Source organism: Dipodomys ordii, unplaced genomic scaffold (genome assembly GCF_000151885.1).
Source record: "Dipodomys ordii isolate 6190 unplaced genomic scaffold, Dord_2.0 Scaffold154, whole genome shotgun sequence".
NCBI classification, from domain to species: Eukaryota; Metazoa; Chordata; class Mammalia; order Rodentia; family Heteromyidae; genus Dipodomys; species Dipodomys ordii.
This window is the reverse complement of record NW_012267370.1, coordinates 1,280,189-1,304,885: the sequence shown is the minus strand read 5'-3', so window position 1 is coordinate 1,304,885 and position 24,697 is coordinate 1,280,189. Positions and strand designations below refer to the sequence as shown.

Here is a 24,697-nt window from a genome sequence, read left to right as displayed (position 1 = left end):
CCTTCCCATCCCATCCTCGCCCCCCCGTCCCCCACCCAACCCTCCCCCCCACACCAAAGTTGTAAAGTTCGTTTTCCACATGGGACTTTCTTTATTCCACATAAAGCTCTTCCTTTGAGTACTATGTAGCTTTCATGCTAAAATGATATTTAATTTTAACTTAGATTAAGAAATAATGAGTCACCATAAGTATTCAGAGTTTGACATGTTATACTTATTTTCTTTTCTAATCTACATTTCTTTCTTTGCCAAATTTGTAATTTCTAACATATGTTCATTATGTAGGCTACTTAGCATAAGCTGATCGGTATTATTGTGAAAATAAGATAAAATGCTTACTAATTTTAAGGCACCCAAAGATAAAACACAATAGCATTAATATTTGGGGGCAAGCAGAGTTATGTTTCTGAAACACAGATTGGATCAGATCATTTTCTATTTTCTAGTTGTGAGTGGCTCCTAAAGAGATGTTTTGAAAACTTTCAGCATATGAAGGACCTTTGAGGGGTTTAATACAAATGTGGGCAAGGATTTTAACATATTCAGCATGGTCTAGGTACTTGAGGCTCATGCCTGTAATCCTAGCTACTCAGGAGGCTGAGATCAGAGGATCAAGGTTTAAGCCTAGCTGAGGCAGGAAAGTCCCAGAGAGTCTTATCTCCAGTTCTCCAGCAAAAAAACTGGAAGTGAAGCTGTAGCTCAAGTCCTAGCAAAAAGTTCAGAGACTGCACTCAGGCCTTGAGTTCAAGACTCAGGACTGATACAAAAAAATGTTTGTCATAGTTTTTAGAATAGAAAAAAATAATTATTTAAAATGTATGAAAGAATAAGTTTTTTAAAAAAATTGAAATAAAATGGTAACAATGCTGCTAATCTTTCAGGTTTTGTCAATGATAAGGATGGAATAGTTTGTACTGTTCCAAAAAGTAGTGCCTATCTCTGACTTGGCCAATAGCTTAAGTTGGTCACATTCTATATCTGATTGTTTTCTTTTCTTAGTATTTTTATAAACTTAGTAGAAAGGTAAATTTATAAAAGAACAAAACTCTTAGTGGTAAAAAAAAAAAAAACTCTAGCAGTTGATTACAAACAAAGCAACAAAATGCAGAAGGCTTTTCAAAACCCAGAGTATTGAGAGTTAAGCTTCTATTGTGTAAATGTCCTGCCAGAGAAAGCAGAGTAAAATTAAACAAAGAACCTAAATGTCAGATTGGGATGCTTTGCTGACTTAAGATTTTTGCTTCAAATAGGTTAAAAAAAAAAAAAAACAAATAAAACCACCAAAAACGTAAAGCAGAATCTCAAGGTTTGAAAGGCACTGAGAACATAACACATAAAATAATTGAATGTTGTAACAGGAAAATGATTCCAGTTAAACTACAATTTATTCTTAACTTAAATGATAGGGAAAAAACCTAAAAAGGCTAATCTGCATTGCCTGTGTCCAGGAAAAACCCAAAGCAAACCATCAGGGGAAAAACAGAGTCAATATTGAATCAGCTTCCCCTAAGGTTATACTTAGGTCTGAAGACTTAACAATGGATCTTTACAAACATGCTGCTTCAATGAAGAGGCATACAAATGCATGCATTTTTCTCATTAAGGAAAACCACTTTTTAACTTTAATTCTTTAAAAAAAAACCCTCAAAAAACTCTAATGCTTAGAACTAGAAAACTTCTGAAAATAAAACAAATCCTGATTTGAAAACAATGTTTATTTCAACCCTTAAACCAATAAGCCATTAGAAATTTACCTGGAGGACAGAACAGTAACTGATTAAGTCAACTAGTTAAACACTAACAAAAACACAAGGAGAAAAGTGACAGAAAAAAATCTAGTACATAAACCTGATATCACAGCTGTGGGAGTGTTCACTTGTGGCCAATGGCCTATAGAAATAAATAAGCACTAAAGAAAAAATGGAACCAGGCCACTGGCATGTCACAGGAATTGGAAACTTCTAAAACTGTGTTTCACATTTTTTGCCAGTCCTGGGGCTTGAACTCAAGGCCTGGGCACTGTCCCTGGGCTGCTTTTCCTCAAGGCACCTCAACCACCTGAGCCACAGTGCCACTTGGGGCTTTTTCTGTTCATATGGTACTGAGGAATCAAACATAGGGCTTCATGCATGCGAGGCAAGCACTCTACCACTAAGTCACATTCCCAGCCCCTGTGTTTCACTTTTTATAGGGAATATTATATTTTTGCAAAGCTAGAATCACATCTACAAAAAAATTCAAACATGACACCTACACACATTAGCAGATATTCATCCTGTGTTCCTGGAAACTTCACTGCTTCTCACTTGCATATCCACTTCTCACTTTCTATTCTTATATCGGTTCATCCATTCTCGATCATCTAACACGTCATAGACATTTGCATTCCATTTCATCTACATGCCTGAAAGTATATTACAGATGAGCCCTAATAATCTGCCAAAAATTGTAGGACCTTTCATTTTGCATTCTATTTTGCTTTCCCATACATCCAAATCCAGTGTTCAAAACACAAATGTCAGGGAACAGCCATCTTATCCAAGGCCAGGATAATAATTAGGCTTTAATATACCATCTTAGTTTAAACCTAGAACATTTATTCTGTGCAACTAGTCTGTTGGTATGCATTTGTATGCTATCCTGGTTGCTAAACATTAGCATACATCAGTAGCTGTAAATAATCACTTTCCTGAAGACCCATTTCACTATCCCTTAGAAGCCCCAAAGCTTTCCCAAGATCCAGAAGTTGAAGCCCTAAGAGACCTCAGAACACTGACATCCAATAGGATTGGGTAGTCTTTTTGGTTGATTTGGATATTATCCACTTTAGGGATCTGATGCTTTGGTTCCTGCTCCCAGCAGGTTAAAAATTGAAGGTGTCTTAAAACACTGGAAGGATAAGAAAAGGGATCTCTATTCTAACTCTGTTAAGAGCTAGATAATAAAAGGGTAAAGTTATTGGTAACAGAACTGCAAGAAACATATAGAAAAGGGAGGCAAGGCAGAAGGCTTAACAGAAGCTGTAGAGACAAGTATGAATCCAGATCCTAATATCACCTTCTCATTTCATGTTTCTCATTTTAACAGTCCTATTCTTCGATGTTGTAGACATTTTCTTGCAGTCTATGTCTTTTTTTGCCAGTCCTAGGGCTTGAACTCAGGGCCTGGGCACTGTCCCTAAGCTTCTTTTTGATCAAGACTAGCACTCCACTACCTGAGCCACAGCGCCACTTGAGGCTTTTTCTGTTTATGTGGTACTGAGGAATCAAACCCAGGGCTTCATGCATGCAAGGCAAGCACTCTACCACTAAGCCAAATTCCCAGCCCAAGTTCTATGTATTTATGCCCCCTATTCCAAGCATTGGCTCTAATTCCAAACATGCGGTTACCAACAGTAGAGCCTGGTGCTAATTTTTAGAATTAGAACAAAGAAGGTAAGGAAACTGGATTGATATCTATAGGTTCCCACTGAAGTAGAATGCCACATAACTGCCCACAGAACTGGCAGGGAAGGGACTAGATTTGACAATGCTTTAGTTGTTTTTCAAATAGGGTCTTAAATTTATGCCCTTGATGGCCTGAACTGAAATCCTCCCATTACACTTCACATAGCTATTAGTTAAAAAATGAAGACTTGTTAACTTTTCAATAAACTGCTGCCCCGCCTTGAGTAGCTGAGATTACAGGTATTAGTCAGCAGCCCTGGCACTCATTTTAGAGATCTCTTAAACTTTTATGCTCTGTTATTTGTACATTGGTTGCGAGGGGCAGGGAGTTGGTCACTAATATATTGTACTGAATGATTTCTGAGAGGACCTTATCTCTGCAAAATTCCAAATAGTTTTCCCATTACATAATCATCTGAGATTACTCTCTGGCAAAGTCATAAAATGGTACTACCAATACTTGGAAAAGAAAAGCTCACCAATGCACTACCGGACAACCCAGAACCTCACTAAGATCCAGTATTTCTGGCATGTGGTTCAATAGAGCCACACCAACATGGCTTCAGTGTATCTCTGCTGCCCAGAAACATGCAGCCCATATACCCAAAGCATTATAGTAACCAATTTCTTTTACTGCTGATTAGAACAAGGTGAGGTGGGAAATTAGTTCACTGACAAATTTCAGTCCTGCCAATAGGTTTCTAAAACACAGAGAAACTTCTCTGAAGAGGAAAAGAAGGATGTCCAATAGACACATGAAGAAATGCTCAACCTCCCTAGCCATAAAAGAAATGCAAATCAAAACAACACTGAGATACCATCTCACCCCAGTTAGAATGGCTATAATCAAGAACTCTAATAACAGATACTGGAGGGGATGTGGAAGAAGGGAATCCTACTACATTGTTGGTGGGAGTGTAAACTTGTTCAACCACTTTGGAAAGCAGTATGGAGGCTCCCCAAAGACTCCACATAGAGCTCCCCTATGACCCAGCAATCCCACTTTTGGGCATTTACCCAAATGTTCACAAACAAGACCACACTAAAGCTACCAGCACAACTATGTTTATTGCAGCATTATTTACCATAGCTAAGATATGGAACCAACCCAGATGCCCCTCAGTAGATGAATGGATCAAGAAAATGTGGTATATATACACAATGGAATTCTATGCCTCCATCAGAAAGAATGACATTGCCCCATTTGTTAGGAAATGGAAAGACTTGGAACAAATTATATTAAGTGAAGTAAGCCAGGCCCAAAGAAACATAGGTCCCATGGTTTCCCTTATTTGCAGTAACTAGTATATGTCTGAGTCAAGCAGAAACGCTCAGATAAGTTGATGTTAGGTGAAATGAACCCCAAATTAAGGACTCAAATGGTTTTCTTTCTTGTTATTGTTTCTAACATATTTATAAGATTATTTCTTTGTTGCTTTGTATGTCCCTCCCCCACAGTATAACCCCTGCTTTCACTGTATTTGATGTTGGTATAATTTGTGGAGGGGAAGGGAAAAAACAAATTGTTTAAATAGATACAGGTGGACCCATTGCAACAATGAGATGTATAAGACATTATGTCGAAAAATAAACTTTAGAACTTTGGCGGGGGCAGGGGGAGTAGAGATGGGAAGGCAGGGAAGGGAAGCGGAAACAAAGGAGGAGGCAAGAATGCTTGATAAGAAATGTACTCATTGCCTTGTTCATGTAATTGTAACCCCTCTGTACAGTATTTTCACAATAAAAAACAATAATAAATAAAATAAAATACAATTTCAAGAAGGAACTAAAATAGCTTCAGTGATTAAAACTAATGCGAAGTTTCCAAATTCAGCTCCTACAAGTAAACAGTGAGATGTTATTATTACTCTCATCCTTACTACAAGTTGTATAAACTAAGAAAGAAATCAATGATTGTTCTGGACTAATCAGAAAACTGAGGTTGCAGAAGAAATACCTACTCCCAAAATCTGAAGAGATAAGTTGCTCCAAAGCTGACCTCTACTTACCTAGAGTAGAAAAGGTTGGCTCCATAAATGTACAGGAATGCCTAAATGGCAACTCGGATGAAGAATTGTTGGAGGCTGTGTGTGGACTAATCTGAGTCCGAGAAACTCTTAGGGTCCTTGGTCTCGGGGGACGAGGGGTTCCCATATAAAAGCTCTTTATTTCCAGGAACCTCAGCAAGTTCTCACAGTGAAGACTCAAGAATGATCTCTTCCTAGCCCAGACTAGGGGTGGGGAAGAGTAATCCTTGTGAAATATGCCTAGAGATTTCTTCAGAACAAAAGCCTCTGCTTCAGGGAAAATAACTTTGCTAGAGCCTTATCCCAATTGGGGGGGGGGGAGGGAATTCCTTCCACTCCAGCCCTTTCCAGCTTTGTAGGCTCGCCTAAGGCAGAACAACATATTCAACCAAGTCTAGGGTTTTAATGCAACAGATTGTGACTGTTGAACTAACAGAAGGAAGTAGAAGGCAAGGAGAATAAAAATCTATACCATTGGAGAAAAACTTGTGAAGGTCATAGCCACAAGATATTGTCCCAATAAAACACTGAGAATTATCTCTTCCCCCATATCACAGGGCTCTAGTATTGGTATAATAACAGTAAAATGCAACTGAAAACAGTTACAAAACACAGAATCTCTAGGAGTTGGATTTCCAGACACCTAAAATCAAGATGTAGACAGAAACAAGGGCACTAAAGGTATTTGACCCCTCTGACACCTAGTAACACCAAACATTAAATAGAACCAAGTGTGCCATAAATTCTCACACAAGGAAATTAAACTATACACAGTAACAGAAAAAAAATAGCTGAAAAATCTTCCAAACATCTGGAAATTCAGCACTGCACTTCCAAACAATCTATGGGCCAAAGAAATCTCCAGATAAAAATTTAAAAAATATTAGAAGTCAATTAAAATACAATGTATCAGAGCCAGCACCAGTGCCTTATGCCTGTAATCCTAGCTACTCAGGAGGCTGAGATTGGAAGTATGAGGTTGGAAGCCAGCCTGGGCAGGAAAGACCCTGAGACTCTTTTTTTCTTTTTGGTGGGTCGTGGGGCTTGAAATCTGGGCCTGGGCGCTGTCCCTCAGCTCTTCAGCTCAAGGCTAGCGCTCTACCACTTGAGCCACAGCACCAGTTCTGGTTTTCTGGTGGTTTATTGGAGAGAAGAGTCTCACAGACTTTCCTGCCTGGGATGGCTTTGAACCACAATCCTCAGATCTCAGCCTCCTGAGTAGCTAGGATTACAGGCATGAGCCACTGGCATCGGCTGACCCTGAGACTCTTATCTCCAATTAACCAGAAAAAAGAGCCAGAAGTAGAACTGTGACTCAAGTGGTAGAGTATAGGGCTGGGAAGGTGGCTCAGTGGTAGAGCGCTTGCCTTGCATGCATGAGGCCCTGGGTTCGATTCCTCAGCACCACATAAGCAAAAAGAAAAAAGCCAGAAGTGGCGCTGTGGCTCAAGTGGTAGAGTGTTAGCCTTGAGCTGAAGAGCTGAGGGACAGCGCCCAGGCCCAGAGTGCAGGCCCCACGACTGGACCCCCCCCCCAAAAAAAAGTGGTAGAGTATAAATAACATGTTAAAAATTGAATATGGATATAAGATGCTTTAAAAGCTGTGTTAGGGGGAAATTTAGGGAATTTAGGGCATGAAGAAAGATCTAAAATCAATAATCTAAGTTTCTACCTTAGGAAGAGGGTTTCTCTGGCAAGTGCTACCAATCAATTATGGAAGACATATACCATTTTCAATGGAAACCCCCATTGTACAACTACTTGAAGATAATATTTTAAAAAGAAATAATGTCATTTCTACAATATCTTTCAGAAAATAGTTGCAGAGGCAACAGTTCCTAACTTATTCAATCAATCTAACATTACTCTATATGAAAATTAAATAACACTCTATTTCCTTGTTTGAAACCCTTTTATTTCTTTCTCCTTCCTTATGGCTCTTAAGAGGAATTCTAGTACTATATTGAAAAAGATTTTGGAGAATAGATATCCTTGTCTCATTCCTGACTTTAGAGGGAATGATTTCACTTTTCTCCTCTAATATGATATTAGCTACAGGCTTGCCACATATAGCCTTTAAATATGTTTTTGTCATCATCTTTGGGTGGTTGTGCAGGTGGGTTTGAACACGTTAATTTATGAGTTCAGTGCATCTGATCAATGTCACCTCTTTCAAGAGGAGATGGGAAGGGAAAAAGAAATAGATTGGATAACTGTAATATGTTGCAAGTAAATATAAATGCAGCATAGAGAAACTCAATGAAAGCTGTGGTTGTGTAAGGGGATTGTTGGGGGAAGAAAAATAATCTGTTGGTGAGTGGTTACTAGTGAGAACTGATTAGCTTGGGGAGGAGAATGAATATTGTCCAAATAGATTATTTACAACTATGAAAATGGAACAGTAAAACCTATTGAGATTGATGGCAGGGGGTGGAGGAAGAAGCTGGGACAGTCATAGAAGGGTTGAGATTGACTATAATATAAACATGTGGAAATGCAACAGTGAAATACCCCCTGTATAAGTAATATAAGCTAATACAAAATCTGTTATTATATGGAAAAAATCCTAAAAAAGATTAACAAACCAAATCTAATGACCCATAAAAAGATATATACAAGATATACAAGATATATATACCACAATAAAGTGAGAATTACTCCATGAATAAAACAAACATAAATGTAATACACCATATATTAATAGCCTTAAGGAGAATAATTATGATAACATCAATGAACATATCAAGACATTCACCAAAAATCATGTTAACCAACATTAAACATTCATTATTAAAAGTCTCAACAAAGTGAAAATAAAGAGTAACTTCCTTAACTTAATAAAGAATATCTTTAAAAACACCTATAATTAACACCACAGTTAATAGAGAAACTAGACACTTTCCTCCTAAGATCAGGAACAAGGCAAAGTTGTCTCCACTGACTACTCATCTATTCAACTTCTTATGGAGTTAAATATGACAATAAAGATATATAGAAGCTGAGTGCCAGTGTCATACACCTGTAGTCCTAGCTACTCAGGAGGCTGAGATCTGAGGATTGTGATTTGAAGCCAGCCTGGGCAGGAAAGTCCGTGAGACTCTTGTCTCTAATAAATCACCAGAAAGGCCGGGCGCTGATGGCTCACGCCTGTAATCCTAGCTACTCAGGAGGCTGAGATCTGAGGATCGCGGTTCAAAGCCAGCCCGGGCAAGAGAGACCATGAGACTCCTATCTCCAATAAACCACCAGAAAACCGGAAGTGGCGCTGTAGCTCAAGTGGTAGAGCACTTGCCTTGAGCTGAAGAGCTGAGGGACAGCGCCCAAGCCCAGAGTTCAGGCCCCACGACCAGATCCCCCCCCCCAAAAATAGGATTCACAACAGAATCCCCAAAACTTAATTACTTTGGTGCAAATCTAAAAGTACATATAGGATCAATATACTGAAAACTACAAATAACAGCCAGGTGTTGGTGGCTTATGCTTGTAATCTTAGCTAATTAGGAGGATAAGATCAGACAGTCTTGGTTCAAAGCCAGTCCAGGCAGGAAAGTCTGTGATAGTCTTATCTCCAATTAACTACCAAAAAAGGTGTGGCTCAGGTAGTAGAAACCCAGCCTTGAGCAGAATACACACACACACACACACACACACACACACACACAGATATGTGTGTGTGTGTGTGTGTGTGTGTGTATATATATATATATATATATATATATATATATATGCAAGGCACTTAATCCAAAATATTCTAAAAGATAACACACAAAGTCTAAAAGATCTATCTATCTATCTATCTATCTATCTAGTGCAACGCACAGAGTCCAAACCCTAATACCAAAAAAAAATGTTCTAAAAGATAACATAAGAGAAAATCTGCAGAGTGCTGGTGGCTCATACCTATAACCCTAGCCACTCAGGAATCTGAGATCTGAGGATCATGGTTCAAAGCCTGCCCGAGCAGGAAAGTCTGTGAGACTCTTATCTCCAATAAACCACTCAGAAAACTAGAAGTGGTGCTATGACTCAAGTGGTAGAATGCTAGCCTTGAGCTGAAGAGCTGAGGGACAGCACCCAGGACCAGAGTCCAAGCCCCATGACTGCCAAAAATAATAACAATAATAAAAAGAAAATCTACATGATCATAGGGACTCACATTTATTCAGCTTGCTTGATCATGGCTGGTGCTTGAACCATGCCTACATGAGATATAGTCTCATAGATTCTTCTGCCTGGGCTGGCATTGAATTTTTACCCTTTGATTTCAATCTCCTGAGTAGCTAGGATTATGGACATGTGCCCCCGACACCCTGCTTGGTAAAGAAGTTTTAGACACAATACCAATAGCATGTTCCAGGGAAGAAAAAAAAGGCTAGGTTGAACTCCATTAAGCTGAGCAGTGTTTTCTTGTTATTCCAGTTACTTGAAAAATAAAGCAGAGGGCTGGGAAGGTGGCTCAGTGGTAGAGTGTTTGTCTTGCAGGCATGAGGCCTTGGGTTCGATTCCTCAGCACCACATAAGCAGAAAAAGCCAAAAGTGGGGCTGGCGCTCAAGTGGTAGAGTGCTAGCCTTCAGCTGCTGAGGGACAGCGCCCAGGCCCAGAGTTCAGGCTCCACAACTGACCAAAAAAAAAAAAGAGAAAAATAAAGCAGAAAATAACTAGGAACATGGCTCAAGTGGTTGAGTTCCTTCCTAGCAAGTGCAAGGTCCTGGGTTAAAATGTGTGTGTGTGTGTGTGTGTGTGTATGTGTGTGTGTGCGTGCACGTGCGTGCGTGCGTGCGTGTGTGTGTGTGTGTGTGTGTGTGTGTGTATGGGGGTTGGCAGTGAGTGCTCCAAGGAGCACACACAGTATGGAGCAGGAGGTGTCAGGATAGCTTTACCTAAGGGGAGAAACCTGAGGAACAGTATATCAGTCTAGGGGATCAAAGTTACCATCAACAATAAGTCATGTCGATAGAATGAGATTTTCATGTGATTTGATGAGAAGAGCACTTAACCTCAACTGTCTTTTGGTCCAAATCCTATAATCCCAGTCTAATCACAAGAAAAACATCAGTTAAATTCCAATTGATGAATACACTACAAAATATCTGACCAATATCTGAAACTTTAAGGTAATCAAAAACAAGGCAAATCTCTGATGTGTCATAGCCACAAGGATCCTAAGGAGACATGATGATTTTATGTAACATGATATCCTGGAAGGATCATAAAGGTAAACACTAAGTCACTCTAACTGAAGAATGTATGTATGTCCTTTATAAATAAATGGATGGAAGAAATAATAAATATCAATTCTAAAATTTGCCAATTTTCCTATGAAATAATATAAAGGAAGCCTTTAAAGTTTGCGGATACCACCACAGATATCTCTTATTTTATTTTTTTATTTTATTCTGTGTTAGTCCTGGGGCTTGAACTCAGGGTCTGGATGCTGTCCTTGAGCTTCTTTTGCTCAAGGCTAGTGCTCTACCACTTGAGCCACAGCACTACTTCTGGCTTTTTCTGAGTAGTTTATGGAGTAAAAGTCTCACAGAGTTTCCTGCCCAGGCTGGCTTCAAACCTGGATCCTTAGATATCAGCCTCCTGAGTAGCTAGGATCACAGGCATGAGCCACCAGTGCCTGGCCACAGATATCAACTTAAAGATACAGCACATAAAACTGATGTGGTATAGCCACACAGAGCTTTGGATAAAGGCCATATGCTTCATGCAAAAAAAAAAAAAAGCAACCCCCCTCCCCCACACACAAAAAAACAGCAGTAACTGCTGTTTTCCTAGACTAAGCATTCAGGGAAGTTCCTGTGTTATATGGATGATAGATTCTTGAGTACTTTTTCTTCTCCTGAGCCCATAAACCCACAGTTGCTCTAGTTACACAGCTTAGCAGAAGCCTCACTAAAGTTATGATGGAAGGTTGTTCCATGAGATGGAGGCCAGAATGGTTTCCATTTCTCCCTGGAAGAAAACTATGACTTTTTTATAGCATGGCAGAGCACACAGAACTGAACACATACAAGTTACATAGTAGATTCTGGGACCCATTATGTTTTGCATTCTATAAATTTAACTGTTAGGATATTTTTGTCTGCTCTGGGACATTCAGAGGTTATGTTGAGACTCTGCAGGTGGTATGGGGGAACACAGCCTACTCCATAAAAAGCGTAGGATTTTTTTGCTATTTTATTCCCCATATCTGATCTGTCCTGTTTCCTCCCTCTGAAATTTCTCCAAAACCTATTATTCCTTTTTTTTTCCATTCCCGTTGTCTTCATTCAGGCCTTTTGATCTTTTTCTTAGAATTTTAAAGCAGTAATAGTTTCCCTGGTCTTCCAGTTTCCAGGCCACACATCCTCTTAAAGTCTGCCAATTCTCAAAAGCTCAAATCTGATCATATAATTCTTCTGGTTTTAAATCATTTGTTAAAAACTTGGCTATAATGTAGGGCCTCAAAGCCCACACAGTCTAACCCTACCTAGGTTTCTAGCCAGATTATCTGGCCCTATCTCTTGTTGTCTTCCCTTCTGCTCTAATTGCCACCACCTAAACAGCCTTAGATCTTAGACAAGCAAACTTTGTTGTTGTTGTTGTTGTTTCTTGCCATTACTGGAGCTTGAACTCTGGGCCTGGGTACTGTCCCTGAGTACTTTTGCTCAAGGCTAGCACTCTACCATGTGAACCACAGCACTACTTCCATTTTTTTGTTTATGTAGTAGTGAGGAATCGAACCCAGAGCTTCATGCATGCTAGGCGTGCATTCTACCACTAAGCCACACTCCCAGCCCCAGATTTTGTTTCTTATACTGCACTCTTACACAGTGCTCTTATGCTACTGTATGTCTAGCCACAGTATTTACTCAGTCATAAGTCAGGAGGGAGCAAGGCACACTGGGTAGAAAGACAAGAAGGTAAAGAAAAGAAAGGTATCAAAGAGCAGAGCTTCATTGGCTCACACCTGTAATCCAGCTACTCAGGAGGATGAGATTTGAGGAGTGCATGAGTGAGTTGTTCAAAGACAGCCGGGGAAGAAAAGTTCATGGCACTCTTATCTCCAATTTACCAGCAAAAAGCTGGAAGTGGAAGTGGAGGTGTGCTTCAAGTTGTAGAGCACTAGTCTTGAGCAAAAAACCTAAGTGAGAATACAACCCATCAAGCCACAGTACTGGCACACACACACACACACACACACACACACACACAGAATCAAAGAAAATAAGTAAAGCAATACAGTGCTGGTTTCACACCTGGGTGCTCCATAAATACTGGATGGATGGATGGATGGATGGATGATGGGTGGATGGATGAAGGTAGATGGATGAAGGTGAATGGATGGATGGATATAGTGCTATGAGGTCCAGATGCAGAGGGAGGCAAGTGACATCAGGATGGTGAGAACAGCTCTGAATGTTTTCATGATAATCAAACCCTTTTTGTATTTCCCTCACTTTACACTTCTTTAAAATCTTGGTGTTTATGTTATTTCTAATTGCAGATCACCATAATACTACCTCAGATGTATTTAGTCATGCCATGGATAATTTATTTATTCATTCCTCAGAAATCAATTCCTGTAGCCATTTGGAAAACAAGATCCGCTTTTTACTACCTTTCAAGCTCCTTCTAACTAATCTTTTTAGTACGTGCTATTGTGCCTGGTATAAAATGTAGTATTTTATGTAGTTTCACCACCACATATCAAGGACTTGGTAACCTTTTCTCTATTAGTGTTGTCTTTTCTAGGAAACACCATGTGAAAGCATTATAAAGTAAGAATACTTTAAAAGCAAAGCAAGAAGTTTACATTGCTACAAAAAATTAGAGGGCTAATTTTTGCATGTCTCATGGAAAGCAGCCTCTATTTTGTGCCACTCCTGGGGCTTGAATTCATAATCTGGGTGCTATTTCTGAGCTTTTTCACTCAAGGTTGGCATTCTACCACTTGAGCCACTCTGGTTTTTTGGTGGTTAATTGGAGATAACAGTCTCACTAGAAGCTGGGCGCCAGTGGCTCACGCCTGTAATCCTAGCTACTCAGGAGGCTGAGATCTGAGGATCTCGGTTCAAAGCCAGCCTGGGCAGGAAAGTCTGTGAGACTCTTATCTCCAATAAACCACTAGAAAACCAGAAGTGGCGCTGTGGCTCAAGCAGTAGAGCACGGGCCTTGAGCTGAAGAGTGCAGGGACAGCACCTAAGCCCAGAGTGCAAGCCCCACAACTGACCAAAAAAAAAAAAGGGGGTCTCACTGGCAGTTGGGGGCGGGGGGAGACTTTCCTGCCTATGCTGGCTCTGAACCTGGATCCTCACATCTTAGCCTCTTGAATAGGTAGGATCATAGGTGTGAACCACTGACACCTGGTCTCATTTATTTTTATAGTCAGACCTTAGAAACCATAAGGAGTAATTCTACTATAAAATCTGCTCATGTCAAAACATGTCCTACAATCTTATTCTGCTTTGGTTTTCAAGTCTGTAAGACCGAACAATCACTTGCCCCAGTTATCTACTACCAGTAATGTGAATTCATATAATATGTTGGTAATACCAATGTTAGATGAGGCTGTTTTCTTAAAGAAGCAACAATAACAATTAAGCTAGGTCACCCTGGTTTAATCAGAAGACATAAATACAAGTAGTGAGTTTCAATTTAGGATTACCCCAACTGACCACTTAACTAGAGCCAGGGATCATTATAATTGACTCACTGTTGTTGAAATTACACGTGCGTGGAAGGAATACATAAACCAAAGTTGCTTTATAGAAGTAGCCAAATATGAAAAACTACTATTACCAAGCATGAGTACATTTTATTTGTTTGCCTATTTGTGCTGGTACTAGGGTTTGAACTCAGTGCCCTATACTCTTGCTTGGGTTTTTTGCTCAAGGCTGATACTCTACCACTTGAGCCATACCTCCACTTCCAGCTTTTTGTTAATTAATTGAAAATAGGAGACTCAAACTTTTTTGTCTGGACTGGCTTTGAACTCTGATCCTCAGTAGCTAGGATTAAGGCATGAGCCACAAGTGCCTGGCTCATTTATGAACTTTAAATTCAGGAGTTGGGCTGGGAATGTGGCTTAGTGGTAGAGTGCTTGCCTAACTGCAGGAAGCCCAGGGTTCAATTCCTCAGTATCCCATAAACAGAAAAGGCTGGAAGTTCCACTGTGATTCAAATGGTAGAGTGCTAGCCTTGAGCAAAAGAAGCTCAGGTACAGTGGCCAGGCCCTGATTTCAAGCCCCAGGACTGACAAAAAAATCAGGAGCTATCCCCTGCTGTCACTTTCTGGAAGTTTCTGTCACTTTCTGACAAGTTTCTTGTCATTCTTATTTTGTGTTTTGTTTTTCAGTATTTGCCAGTCTTCAATCTCTAGATTTTTCTGCCCCAGTCTCTAAATGCTATGATTGCAACTGGGTGACAGCATGCCCAGGCTACTTTTGTCATCCTTTTTGTTTTGGGGGGGGGTGTCCGGTCATGGGGCCTGAACTCTGGGCTAGCGTTCTACCACTTGAGCCACAGCGCCACTTCCGGCTTTTTTCATTTTACTTATGTGGGGCTGAGGAATCGAACTCAGGGCCTCAGGCATGCAAGGCAAGCGCTCTACCACTGAGCCATCTTACTAGCCCCTTTTGTCATACTTTTTATTTATTTATTTTTTTGGGTCCGGTCGTGGGGCTTGAACTCTGGGCCTGGGTGCTGTCCCTCAGCTCTTCAGCTCAAGGCTAGCCCTCTACCACTTGAGCCACAGTGCCACTTCCGGCTTTTTTTCTTTTTGCTTATGTGGTGCTGAAGAATCGAACCCAGGACCTCATGCATACAAGGCAAGTACTCTACCACTGAGCCACCTTCCCAGCCCTTGTCATCCTTTTTAACCTGCAGCGTTCATCTCAAATTTGTCACATTCTCAGAGAGATCTTCCTTGACATTCCTAACTTCAGTGTTATTCTTCAGTTACATTTACTGTCATTCAGTTTATTTCCATCCAGTATTCACCACAATGGGTAATTAAACAATTAAATAATCTAGCTCTATAGTTATGTACTTTTGTAATCAACCAAGAATTGAAAATTGTTTTGTTTTTGCTAGTCCTGGGGCTTGAACACTGGGCCTGGGCACTGTTCCTGAGCTTCTTTTGCTCAGGGTAAGCACTAAACCACTTGAGCCACATCACCATGTCAGGTTCTTTTTAGTAGTTTATTGGAGATAAGAGTCTCATGGAGTTTCCTGCCCAGGCTGGCATCAAACCACACACTTCCAATCTTAGCCTCCGGAGTACCTAGGATTATAGGTGTGAACCACCGACATCTGGCTCAACAATAGGTTTTTGGTGTTTTTTTTTCCAATGTGCCCATACTGAACAGGTACAGACTTTTTTGTCATTATTCTCAAGAAATAAAAAATAAAAAGTAACAACTAGTTACATGACATTTACTTTGTATTGGATATTACAAGTAATTCAGAGATTATTTAAAATATGTAGGAAGTCCTATGTAGGTTCTATATAAATACTATGCTTTTTGTGAGTGCTGGTACTGGAGCTTGATCTCAAGGTCCCACACACTTGCATAGTTATTTTTCCACAAAGCTCTACTACTTAAGCCACATCTCCAGACTGGCATATTTTCTGGTTAATTGGAGATAGAATCTCATGCACCTTTCTACCCAGCTTGGTTTCAAATCATGTTCCTCCAGGTATCAGCCTCCACAGTACCTAGGAGTACAGTCACTGTTTCCCCACTTTTATTTTCTTTTGCCAGTGCTGAAGTTTAACTCAGGGTTTTATACTTGCTCAGGTTTGCTTACTCAGCTGAGTTCTACCACTTGAGTCATACCTCCAGCTCTAATCTTTTTTTTGCTGCTCCTGGGGCTTGAACTCTGGGCCTGAGTGCTGTCCCTCAGTTCTTCAGCTCAAGGCTAGCCACAGTGCCAATTCCAGCTTTTTCTGTTTATGTGGTGCTGAGGAATCAAACCCAGGGCCTCATTCATGTGAGGCAAGTACTCTACCACAGAGCCACCTTCCCAGCCTTCCAGCTCTAATCTTATAGTAATTATACAAATTTAATATTAAAATAACACAGTCCATTCTAAGTGTAACAAGTCATTAAAAACACCAGAAAAGCATGATACCCTTGCTAAACTTGAACAATTTAGTAGACTGAAGTTTGTGTGTGCCAATACAGGGCTTGAAACTATGTTAAACTTCATGTGCCTAAAAAGTAGATATATTTTATACATATATGTGTTACATGCATATAGGTGTATATATACATACACATGTATGTGCATGAGTGAACATATATGTTGTACATGTGTGTTTGTGTATACCTATATACATATATTTATATACAAGGTTGCTTATTGCACTATGGTTTGTAATAGCAAATAATGTGAAGCAACTCAAATATGTATCAATAAAACTTGGTTAAGTGAACTGTGGTACAATCATAACATGACATTGTAGTCAGTGAAAAAAAATGATATAAGTGGGTAATCAAACAACCAATGAGGTTTTCCACCATACACACACACACACACACACACACACACACACACACACGTACTCTTGTCAATAAAATTTCAATTATAAAAAGGGAATAGGATTTGAACAGATATTTCATCAAAAGAAGTTATAAGACTGGCAAATCAGCACAATGTGATGGTCAATATCACTAGACATTAAGGAAATTAAACTGAAATCATGATAATATAATACTATATACTTGTTAAGATAGCTAAAATAAACATTACTTCAGGGGTCAGGTGACTCATTCATATTATCCTAGCTACTCAGGAGGCTAAGATCTGAGGGTTATGGCTCAAAGCCGGCCCAGGAAAGAAAGGCTATGAGACTCTTATCTCCAATTAACCAATAAAAGCCAGAAGTGGAGCTGTGACTCAAGTGATAGCTTTGAGCAAAAGAAGCTCAGTGACAGTGTCCAGGCCCCAAGTTCAAACCCCAAGGTTAGCGCACACACACACACAAATTACTGAAAATGTCAAGAGCTCTTTGAGGGTGTGGAATAAATAGAACTCTCATGCACACTAAAATTGCTCATATGCTCTGGCAAGTGGTTTGGCAGTTTAAATTTTTGGTCTTGCAGTGCTAGAGTTGGAACATAAGTGGATAACCAAACAAAGAGGCAAATTTTCACCTTATACATATATTCTTGCCAATAAAATACTAATTACAAAAAGGGGATATAGTTGGGCACTGGTAGCTCTTGTCTATAATCCTAGCTACTTAAGAGGCTAAGATCTGAGGATGACAATTCAAAGCCAGTCCATTTTATATCCAATTAACCACGGAAAAACCAGAAGTGGGTCTGTGGCTCAAGTGGCAACATGCTAGCCTTGAGCACAAAAGCTCACGGGCAGCACTCATGCACTGAGTTCAAGTCCAAAGGACCAGCACAAAAAGGTGGGTGAACAGGATTTGAACATATATTTCACCAAAGCACATACTAAGCTAGTATCCAACCACCGAGCTAAACCAGTAACTTCTTAACAAAAAGTAAATATAGGGGCTGCAAAAGAGGCTCAGTGGTAGAATGCTTGCCTTGCATGCATGAGGCCCTGGATTTGATTCCTCAGCACCACATAAGAAGAAAAAGCCAGAAGTGGCGCTGTGGCTCAAACAGTAGAGTGCTAGCCTTGAGCTGAAGAGCTGAGGGACAGCACCCAGGCCCAGAGTTCAGGCCCCACAATGGACCAAAAAAAAAAAAAAAGTAAATATACATTTATCAACTGGCCCAGGGATTCTACTCCTGGGTATGCTACTCAGCAAGAAAATGATAAATCTCCAAGAATAAAAGAAGTCAGCCTCAAAACCTGACATGATTCCATGAATATGACATCATCCTCATGAAGCATAAAACTACAAGGACAGAGGACAGGTCAGTGATACCAGGGATGAGGAAGGAGGGAAGGCTGATCATGGAAAAATAACCAGAGGGAATTCTTTATGTAGTTGGACTGTTCTGTGACCTGTCTGTGGCAATGATTACAAGAATTGAGCAATGTGTTAAAACTCAAAGGAGCCAGACACTGATGGCTCACACCTACAATTCTAGCTGCTTGGGAAATTAAGATCTGATGATCATGGTTTGAAGCCAACTGAGGCAGGAAAGTCCATGAATTCTTATCTTGAATTAAGCACCAAAAAGCTGGAAGTAGAGCTGTGACTCAAATGGTAGAAAGCTAGAATTGAGAAAAATAGCTCAGGGACAGTACCTAGGTCCTGAGTTTAAGCTCCAGTGTGGGGAACACAGGCAGCAAAGATGGCGCTGAGAGAGAACCAGCCCGTGGAAGCTTAGGTGCATGATAGGGTGTGACCTTGACAGTGATTGGTTCCTCTTCCCCCCCCCTGCCCTTTTTGGCTTTAAAAAGGGCTGCTCTCTGTTAATAAACAAGTTTTCTTCCTGCTTGATTTGGCTCCCCAATGTGTCTGATTGTCTCCCGGGCTAAGGGAGGCTGGGGAACGCCCCACACTTACCTTTCCTCAGACCCGTCCATCTTTCCTGAGACGGACAAAGACCCAACACTCCAGGACCAGCAACCCCCTCCCCCCCAAAAAAAACCCTCAAAGGACTGTGTGGAGAAAATAAATTTTTACTTTACATAAATTATTTTTTTAAAGAAATGGCCATTAGTAATAATTGTTAGTGTTATGCCCACCTTTGGTGTCATTTGTTAACTGACCTTGTCACCTTGTCAGCTTTTTTGCCTGACCTTTCCAAAAGTTTCTTTATATGTGTGTGTGTGTGTGTGTGTGTGTGGGTGTGTGTGTTTTATTGTAAAAATACTGTACATAGGGGTTACAGTGACATGAGTAATGTAATGAGTACATTTCCTATTGAGCCTTGTTACCTCCTCCTCCTTTATTTTTTCCCTACAATCCCTTCCCTCCCCACCTCCTCAACTCCTCCCACCCATCCCCCTAAGTTGTAAAGTTTGTTTTCACCATAGTATCTTGTACATCTCATTGTTACAATGGGTCAACCTGTATCCTTATTTAAGCATTTTGTCATTTCCCTTCTCCTCCCCAAATTAGAAAAATGTATATACAAGATGTAGGGCACCAAAATCAAATACAGTGAAAACAAGGGTTATACCATGAGGGAAGAAGATACCAAAGAAACAAAAAATCACATAGTACATTATAAATATGTTAAAAACAATAGCAAGAAAGAAAAACCACTTGTGTCCCTATCTTGTGATTCATTTCACTTAACATCAACTTATATGGTCACATGTACATAGCTTTTGACCTTTTCTGCTTGTCCTAGACATATACTAGTTATTGCAAATGAGGGAAACCATGGGACCTATGTTTCTTTGGATCTGGCTTACTTCCCTTAATATAATTTTTTCCAAGTCTTTCTATTTCCTAACAAATGGGGTGATGTCATTCTTTCTGATGGAGACATAGAGTTCCATTGTATCAAAAGTTTCATTTAACAGAATAATGCCCCCCCACACCCAGGACACCACCTGGGAACAAGTCAAGGCTATTCTGTTACTATAGGCAACCAGAGACTTCACTTACACTGCCCTGCCTTGCCCAGTGCAGACCTGGACCCTAAAGATACCAGCTCCAGGGACTTCTCAATGTCCCAGGCTAGCAGGACGTAGACAAAAGAGCCGAAGACATCTATTGGCTCTGGTACCTTTAAATATCTTTGCTACCTCCTCCTCAGAACACTGTGATCCTAAAGTGGGAACAGTCTTACTCCTCCCTACAGGATGTCAGGAATCAGGTACCATGCTATGTCTCCAATCCAAGACAGAAAAGGCAATTTCAGGTCTTTGATAGCCCCTTCTGGGAATCAATCCCTCCCTAGCATATTCCTCTCTTAAGTTGCTAACAGCAACTTTTTGCCTTTTATTAATTGTGTCTTGCATTTTAGATAACTATTGTAATGGAAAAGATGAGGACCTTTACCAACCTAACTGTCAAGCAGATGCTTCTTGGATGGTACCCAGCCAAGCAACAAATCAGGGACCCCTGAATACTTCTGAAGTAGCTTTGGAAGAAACGGCCTCCACCTATTACCCCCTCCCCCACCCCACCTGGTACCCTTATGTTTATTAAACAACAAAGCAGGGAATGTTAGTATTATGCCCACCTCTGGTCCTCAGCTCCACCCAGACCTGAGATCTTCTCAGCCCTAGAGTTCCCACCAATCAGCTGGCCACTTCCCTCTGTCCACCCAAACCCATGTGAGCACAATTCTACCTCACTTCCTGTCCCCAGACCCTCCTGCTACCTGGATAGGAGCAGATGCCATGTGCTCCCTCTCCTGGGAAATATGGCTCCACTAATAAACCTTATAATAATCTTACTCCTGTACCTGCTTGCCTCTGCATGGTCCCCTGGGATGGATGTGAAGGATTCCTTTCAAATACCTTCTATTTCTCGATCCAAGGGAGGAACATCATCTCTCATGGAGAAATCCATTGCTGTCCCCGGTATATCCATCAAATCTTCATCACTGGAGCTGCTCTGGAAGCTACTAAAACTCCCTTGCTGAAAGCCTCTGTTATCCATGGCTCCTGGGCAGAAAGAAAAAAAATAGTAGGCTTACCTCAATGTCCTAAATGCCTTCCCAGCTTTCCTGTTTTATTTTGATAAGTGCACACAATAATGTTTTCCATTGGAATAATTTTGAAGTGTGTGGTCCCAATAGCCTCCAATATACTTGTAAGGCTGCCCAACCATCACCACTATCCATTTCGAGAACATTTTCATCAACTTTGTGTCCAAGAAATAAGAATTTCCTGTCCCCAATCTCCTGGTAACCTCTATTGTAATTTGTGTCTCAATGGATTTAATGAGTCTGGATGTCACAACTTTTTGTGTGTGTTCTGGAACTAGGGCTTGAACTCTTAGTCTTGTTTTTTTTGTTTCACTCATGGCTGGCACTCTACCACTTGAGCCACATTTCCATTTCTGGATTTTCAGTGGTTAATTGGACATAAAAGTCTCACAGACTTTCCTGCCTAGGCTAGCTTCAAACCTCAATGTTCAGATATCAGCCTCTTGAGTGGCTAAGATTATAGGCATGAGCCACTGGCATCCTGTCTGGCTTTGAGCTGTGATACTTAGATCTCAGCCTCCTGAGTAGCTACACATGTCAGCCCTATAGCTTAAATCAATTTTTTGGTTGGTCGTGGGTCCTGAACTCTGGGCCTGGGTGCTGTCCCTCAGCTCTTCAGTTCAAGGATAGTGCTCTACCACTTGAGCCACAGCACTACTTCTGGCTTTTTATGCTTATGTGGTACTGAGGAATCAAACGCAGGGCCTCATGTATGCAAGGCAAGCACTCTACCACTGAGCCACCTTCCCAGCCCTTCTGCCTGTAATCTTAACTACTCAAAAGGATCGTGGTTTGAAGCCAGCCCAGGCAGAAAAGGCCATGAGACTCTTATCTCCAATAAACTCCTCAGAAAAAGCCAGAAGTGGTGCTATAGATCAAGTGGTAGAGTGCTAGCTAGCCTCAAGCACAAAAAGCTCAGGGACAGCACTCAGGCTCTAAGCTCAAGCCCCAGCCCCTCCCCCCCCCAAAAAAAGTCTCAAGGATTTTACTGCCCTAGCCTGGCTTTCAACCAAGATCCTCAGATATCAGCCTCCTGCGTAGCTAGCATTACAAGCATGAGCCACCAGGATCCAGCATGGCTGAAACATTTTGAACATCAAAAAAAATGCTGCAAATAAAAAAATCCACATTGGAAGTGGAGCTGTGGCTCCAATCAATCTCTAATTAATCTCCAAGTGGAATTGTGGCTCAAATGGTAGAGTTCCTGCCTTGGGAATAAAAGCTACAGGAGGGTACCTAGAGTCACATGAACCATATCCCAAGTCCTTTCATGGATTATGCTTCCTTCTTTTTTATTTTTTTATTAATTTACATTTTATGGTGCTAGAAATCAAACCCAGGGTCTTTGTGCATGTTAGGCATACCTTCTGCCAGTGAGCCAAATCCCTAGTCTGTTTTTTTTCTTTTCTTTTTCAACAAAATAATCATTCTTGTAATATGATTTTTTTTTGCTGGTCCTGGAGCTTGAACTCTGGGTCTGGATGCTGTACCTAATCTTCTTTTGCTCAAGGTTAGCGCTCTACCACTTGAGACACAATATCACTGTACTACTTCCAGCATTTATTTTCTGAGAAGTTTACTAGAGATAAGTCTCATGGACTGCCTGGGCTGGTTTCAAACTGTGATCCTCAGATCTCAGCCTCCTGAGTAGCTAGAGTTACAGGCATGTGCCACCAGTTTCCAGTTGATCTTAAAAAAAAAAAAATTGGCAGTCCATCAGAAAGAATGACATTGCCCCATTTGTTAGGAAATGAAAAAACTTGGAAAAAATTATATTAAGTGAAGTAAACCAGGCCCAAAGAAACATAGGTCCCATGGTTTCCCTTATTTGCAATATCTAGTATATGTACGAGTCAAGCGGAAAAGGTCACATAATGTGATGTCAGGAAAATGAACCCTTAGATATGTATTTTAATGTTTTTTTTTTTTCAGGCATGTGTTTTTTAACGCATTTTATAAGATTATTTTCTTTGTTGCTTTGTATGTTCCTTCCCCCAACAGTATTACCCCCTGCTTTCATTATATTTGATGTCAGTATAACTTGTGGAGGAGATGGGGAAAGACCAGTTGTTTAAGGATACAGGTGGATTTGATGCAACAATGAGAAGTACAAGTTGTCATGTCCAAAACGAGCTTTACAACGTCGGTGCGGGGGGGGGGGGGGGAAGGGGGTAGGAGGGGAGGGGGGAAGGAGAAGGATTGGGATGGGGGGGAGGGGGGAGGCTGGGAAGGGATGGGAAGGGTAAACAAAGGAGGAGGCTGCAATGCTTGGTAAGAAATGTACGCATTATCCTGCCCATGCAATTGTAACCCCTCTGTACAGTATGTTCACAAATAAAATAAAATTAAATTAAAAAAAATTGGCAGTACTAGGGTTTGAACTCAATGCTTTGAGCTTACTAGCCAGGTACTCTACTATTTCAATCACACCCCAGCTCTTTTTTGCTTTAGCTATTTTTTAAATGGGGACTTATGTTTTGACTTAAGCCAGCATCAAACTGTAATCCTCCAACCTATGCCTTCTGCCTAGTGGTATTACAGATGTATAACACCACACCTAGCTTGTTCTGTTGAGGTGGAATCTTGCCAACTTCCTCCCTGGGCTGGCCTCTAACCAAAGTTCTCCCAATTTCTGCTTCTCAAGTATCTGGGCTTTTAGGCTTGAACCATCAAGCCTGGCATTTTTTTAATTTTAATTTTATTGTCATGGTGATGTACAGAGAGGTCACAGTTTCATAAGTAAGGTAGTGAATACATTTCTTGTCTAACATGTTACCTCCTCCCTCCTCCCTTTCCCTCCCCTCAATCCCCTCCACCAAGTTGTACAGATCATTTCCAACATATTGTCTTATGAGTATCATTGTTGAATTGGTTCCCCCTTTGTCCTCTGTCTCACCATATTGTTGTTCCCCTTCCCTTCCCTAGTTCAGATAAATGTATATACAATACCGAGAGTACCAAAATCAAATACAGTGACAACAATACCTGGCATTTTTTGAGGCAGAGTATAGCCCACGTTGGTCTCAAACTCACAATTCTACTTCAGCCTGCTGAGTGCTGGGATTACAGTAGTGAACCAACTTGAGTAGGCCCAAACATTTCTGATAAATACTCAACCTGTTTTCATGGCTCTCATCATCCCCACTCAAACTCAAGTCCTAATTTCCCAAGTACACCATTTAATTTCTTGATTGCTACTTCAAACTCCATTGAAGGAAATTTTTAAAAAACAATGGAAGCAATATTAATCCCCCCCAGATAATAAAATACAAACAAGGTAGTTGTGTGTGTGTGTGTGTGTGTGTGTGTGTGTGTGCGCGCGCACGCACACACACACACACACGCTCTGTTCCTGGGGCCTGAACTCAGGGCCTGGGCACTGTCCTTGAGCTTCTTTAACTCAAGACTACTGCTCTACCACTTGAGCCACAGTGCCACTTCCAGATTTTTCTGAGTAGTTTACTGGACATAATAATCTCATGGACTTCCTGCCAGGGCTGTCTTTGAAACACAGTCCTCAAATCTCAACCTCCTGAAAATGTGGTATATATACACAATGGAATTCTATGCCTCCATCAGAAAGAATGACATTGCCCCATTTGTTAGGAAATGGAAAAACTTGGAAAAAATTAT

The 24,697-nt window shown here is 40.7% G+C and overlaps 1 protein-coding gene across 1 annotated transcript in view; it reads right to left on the bottom strand.

Annotated features, from left to right (window-relative positions):
• Positions 1 to 24,697, bottom strand: part of Clcn5 (chloride channel, voltage-sensitive 5) — a 213,339-nt gene that overhangs the window by 52,072 nt on the left and 136,570 nt on the right. The window contains exon 4 of the mRNA XM_013032411.1: positions 20,874 to 21,020. Coding sequence (XP_012887865.1) covers positions 20,874 to 21,020 — 147 coding nt within the window. The remainder of the gene's footprint in view (positions 1 to 20,873; positions 21,021 to 24,697) is intronic.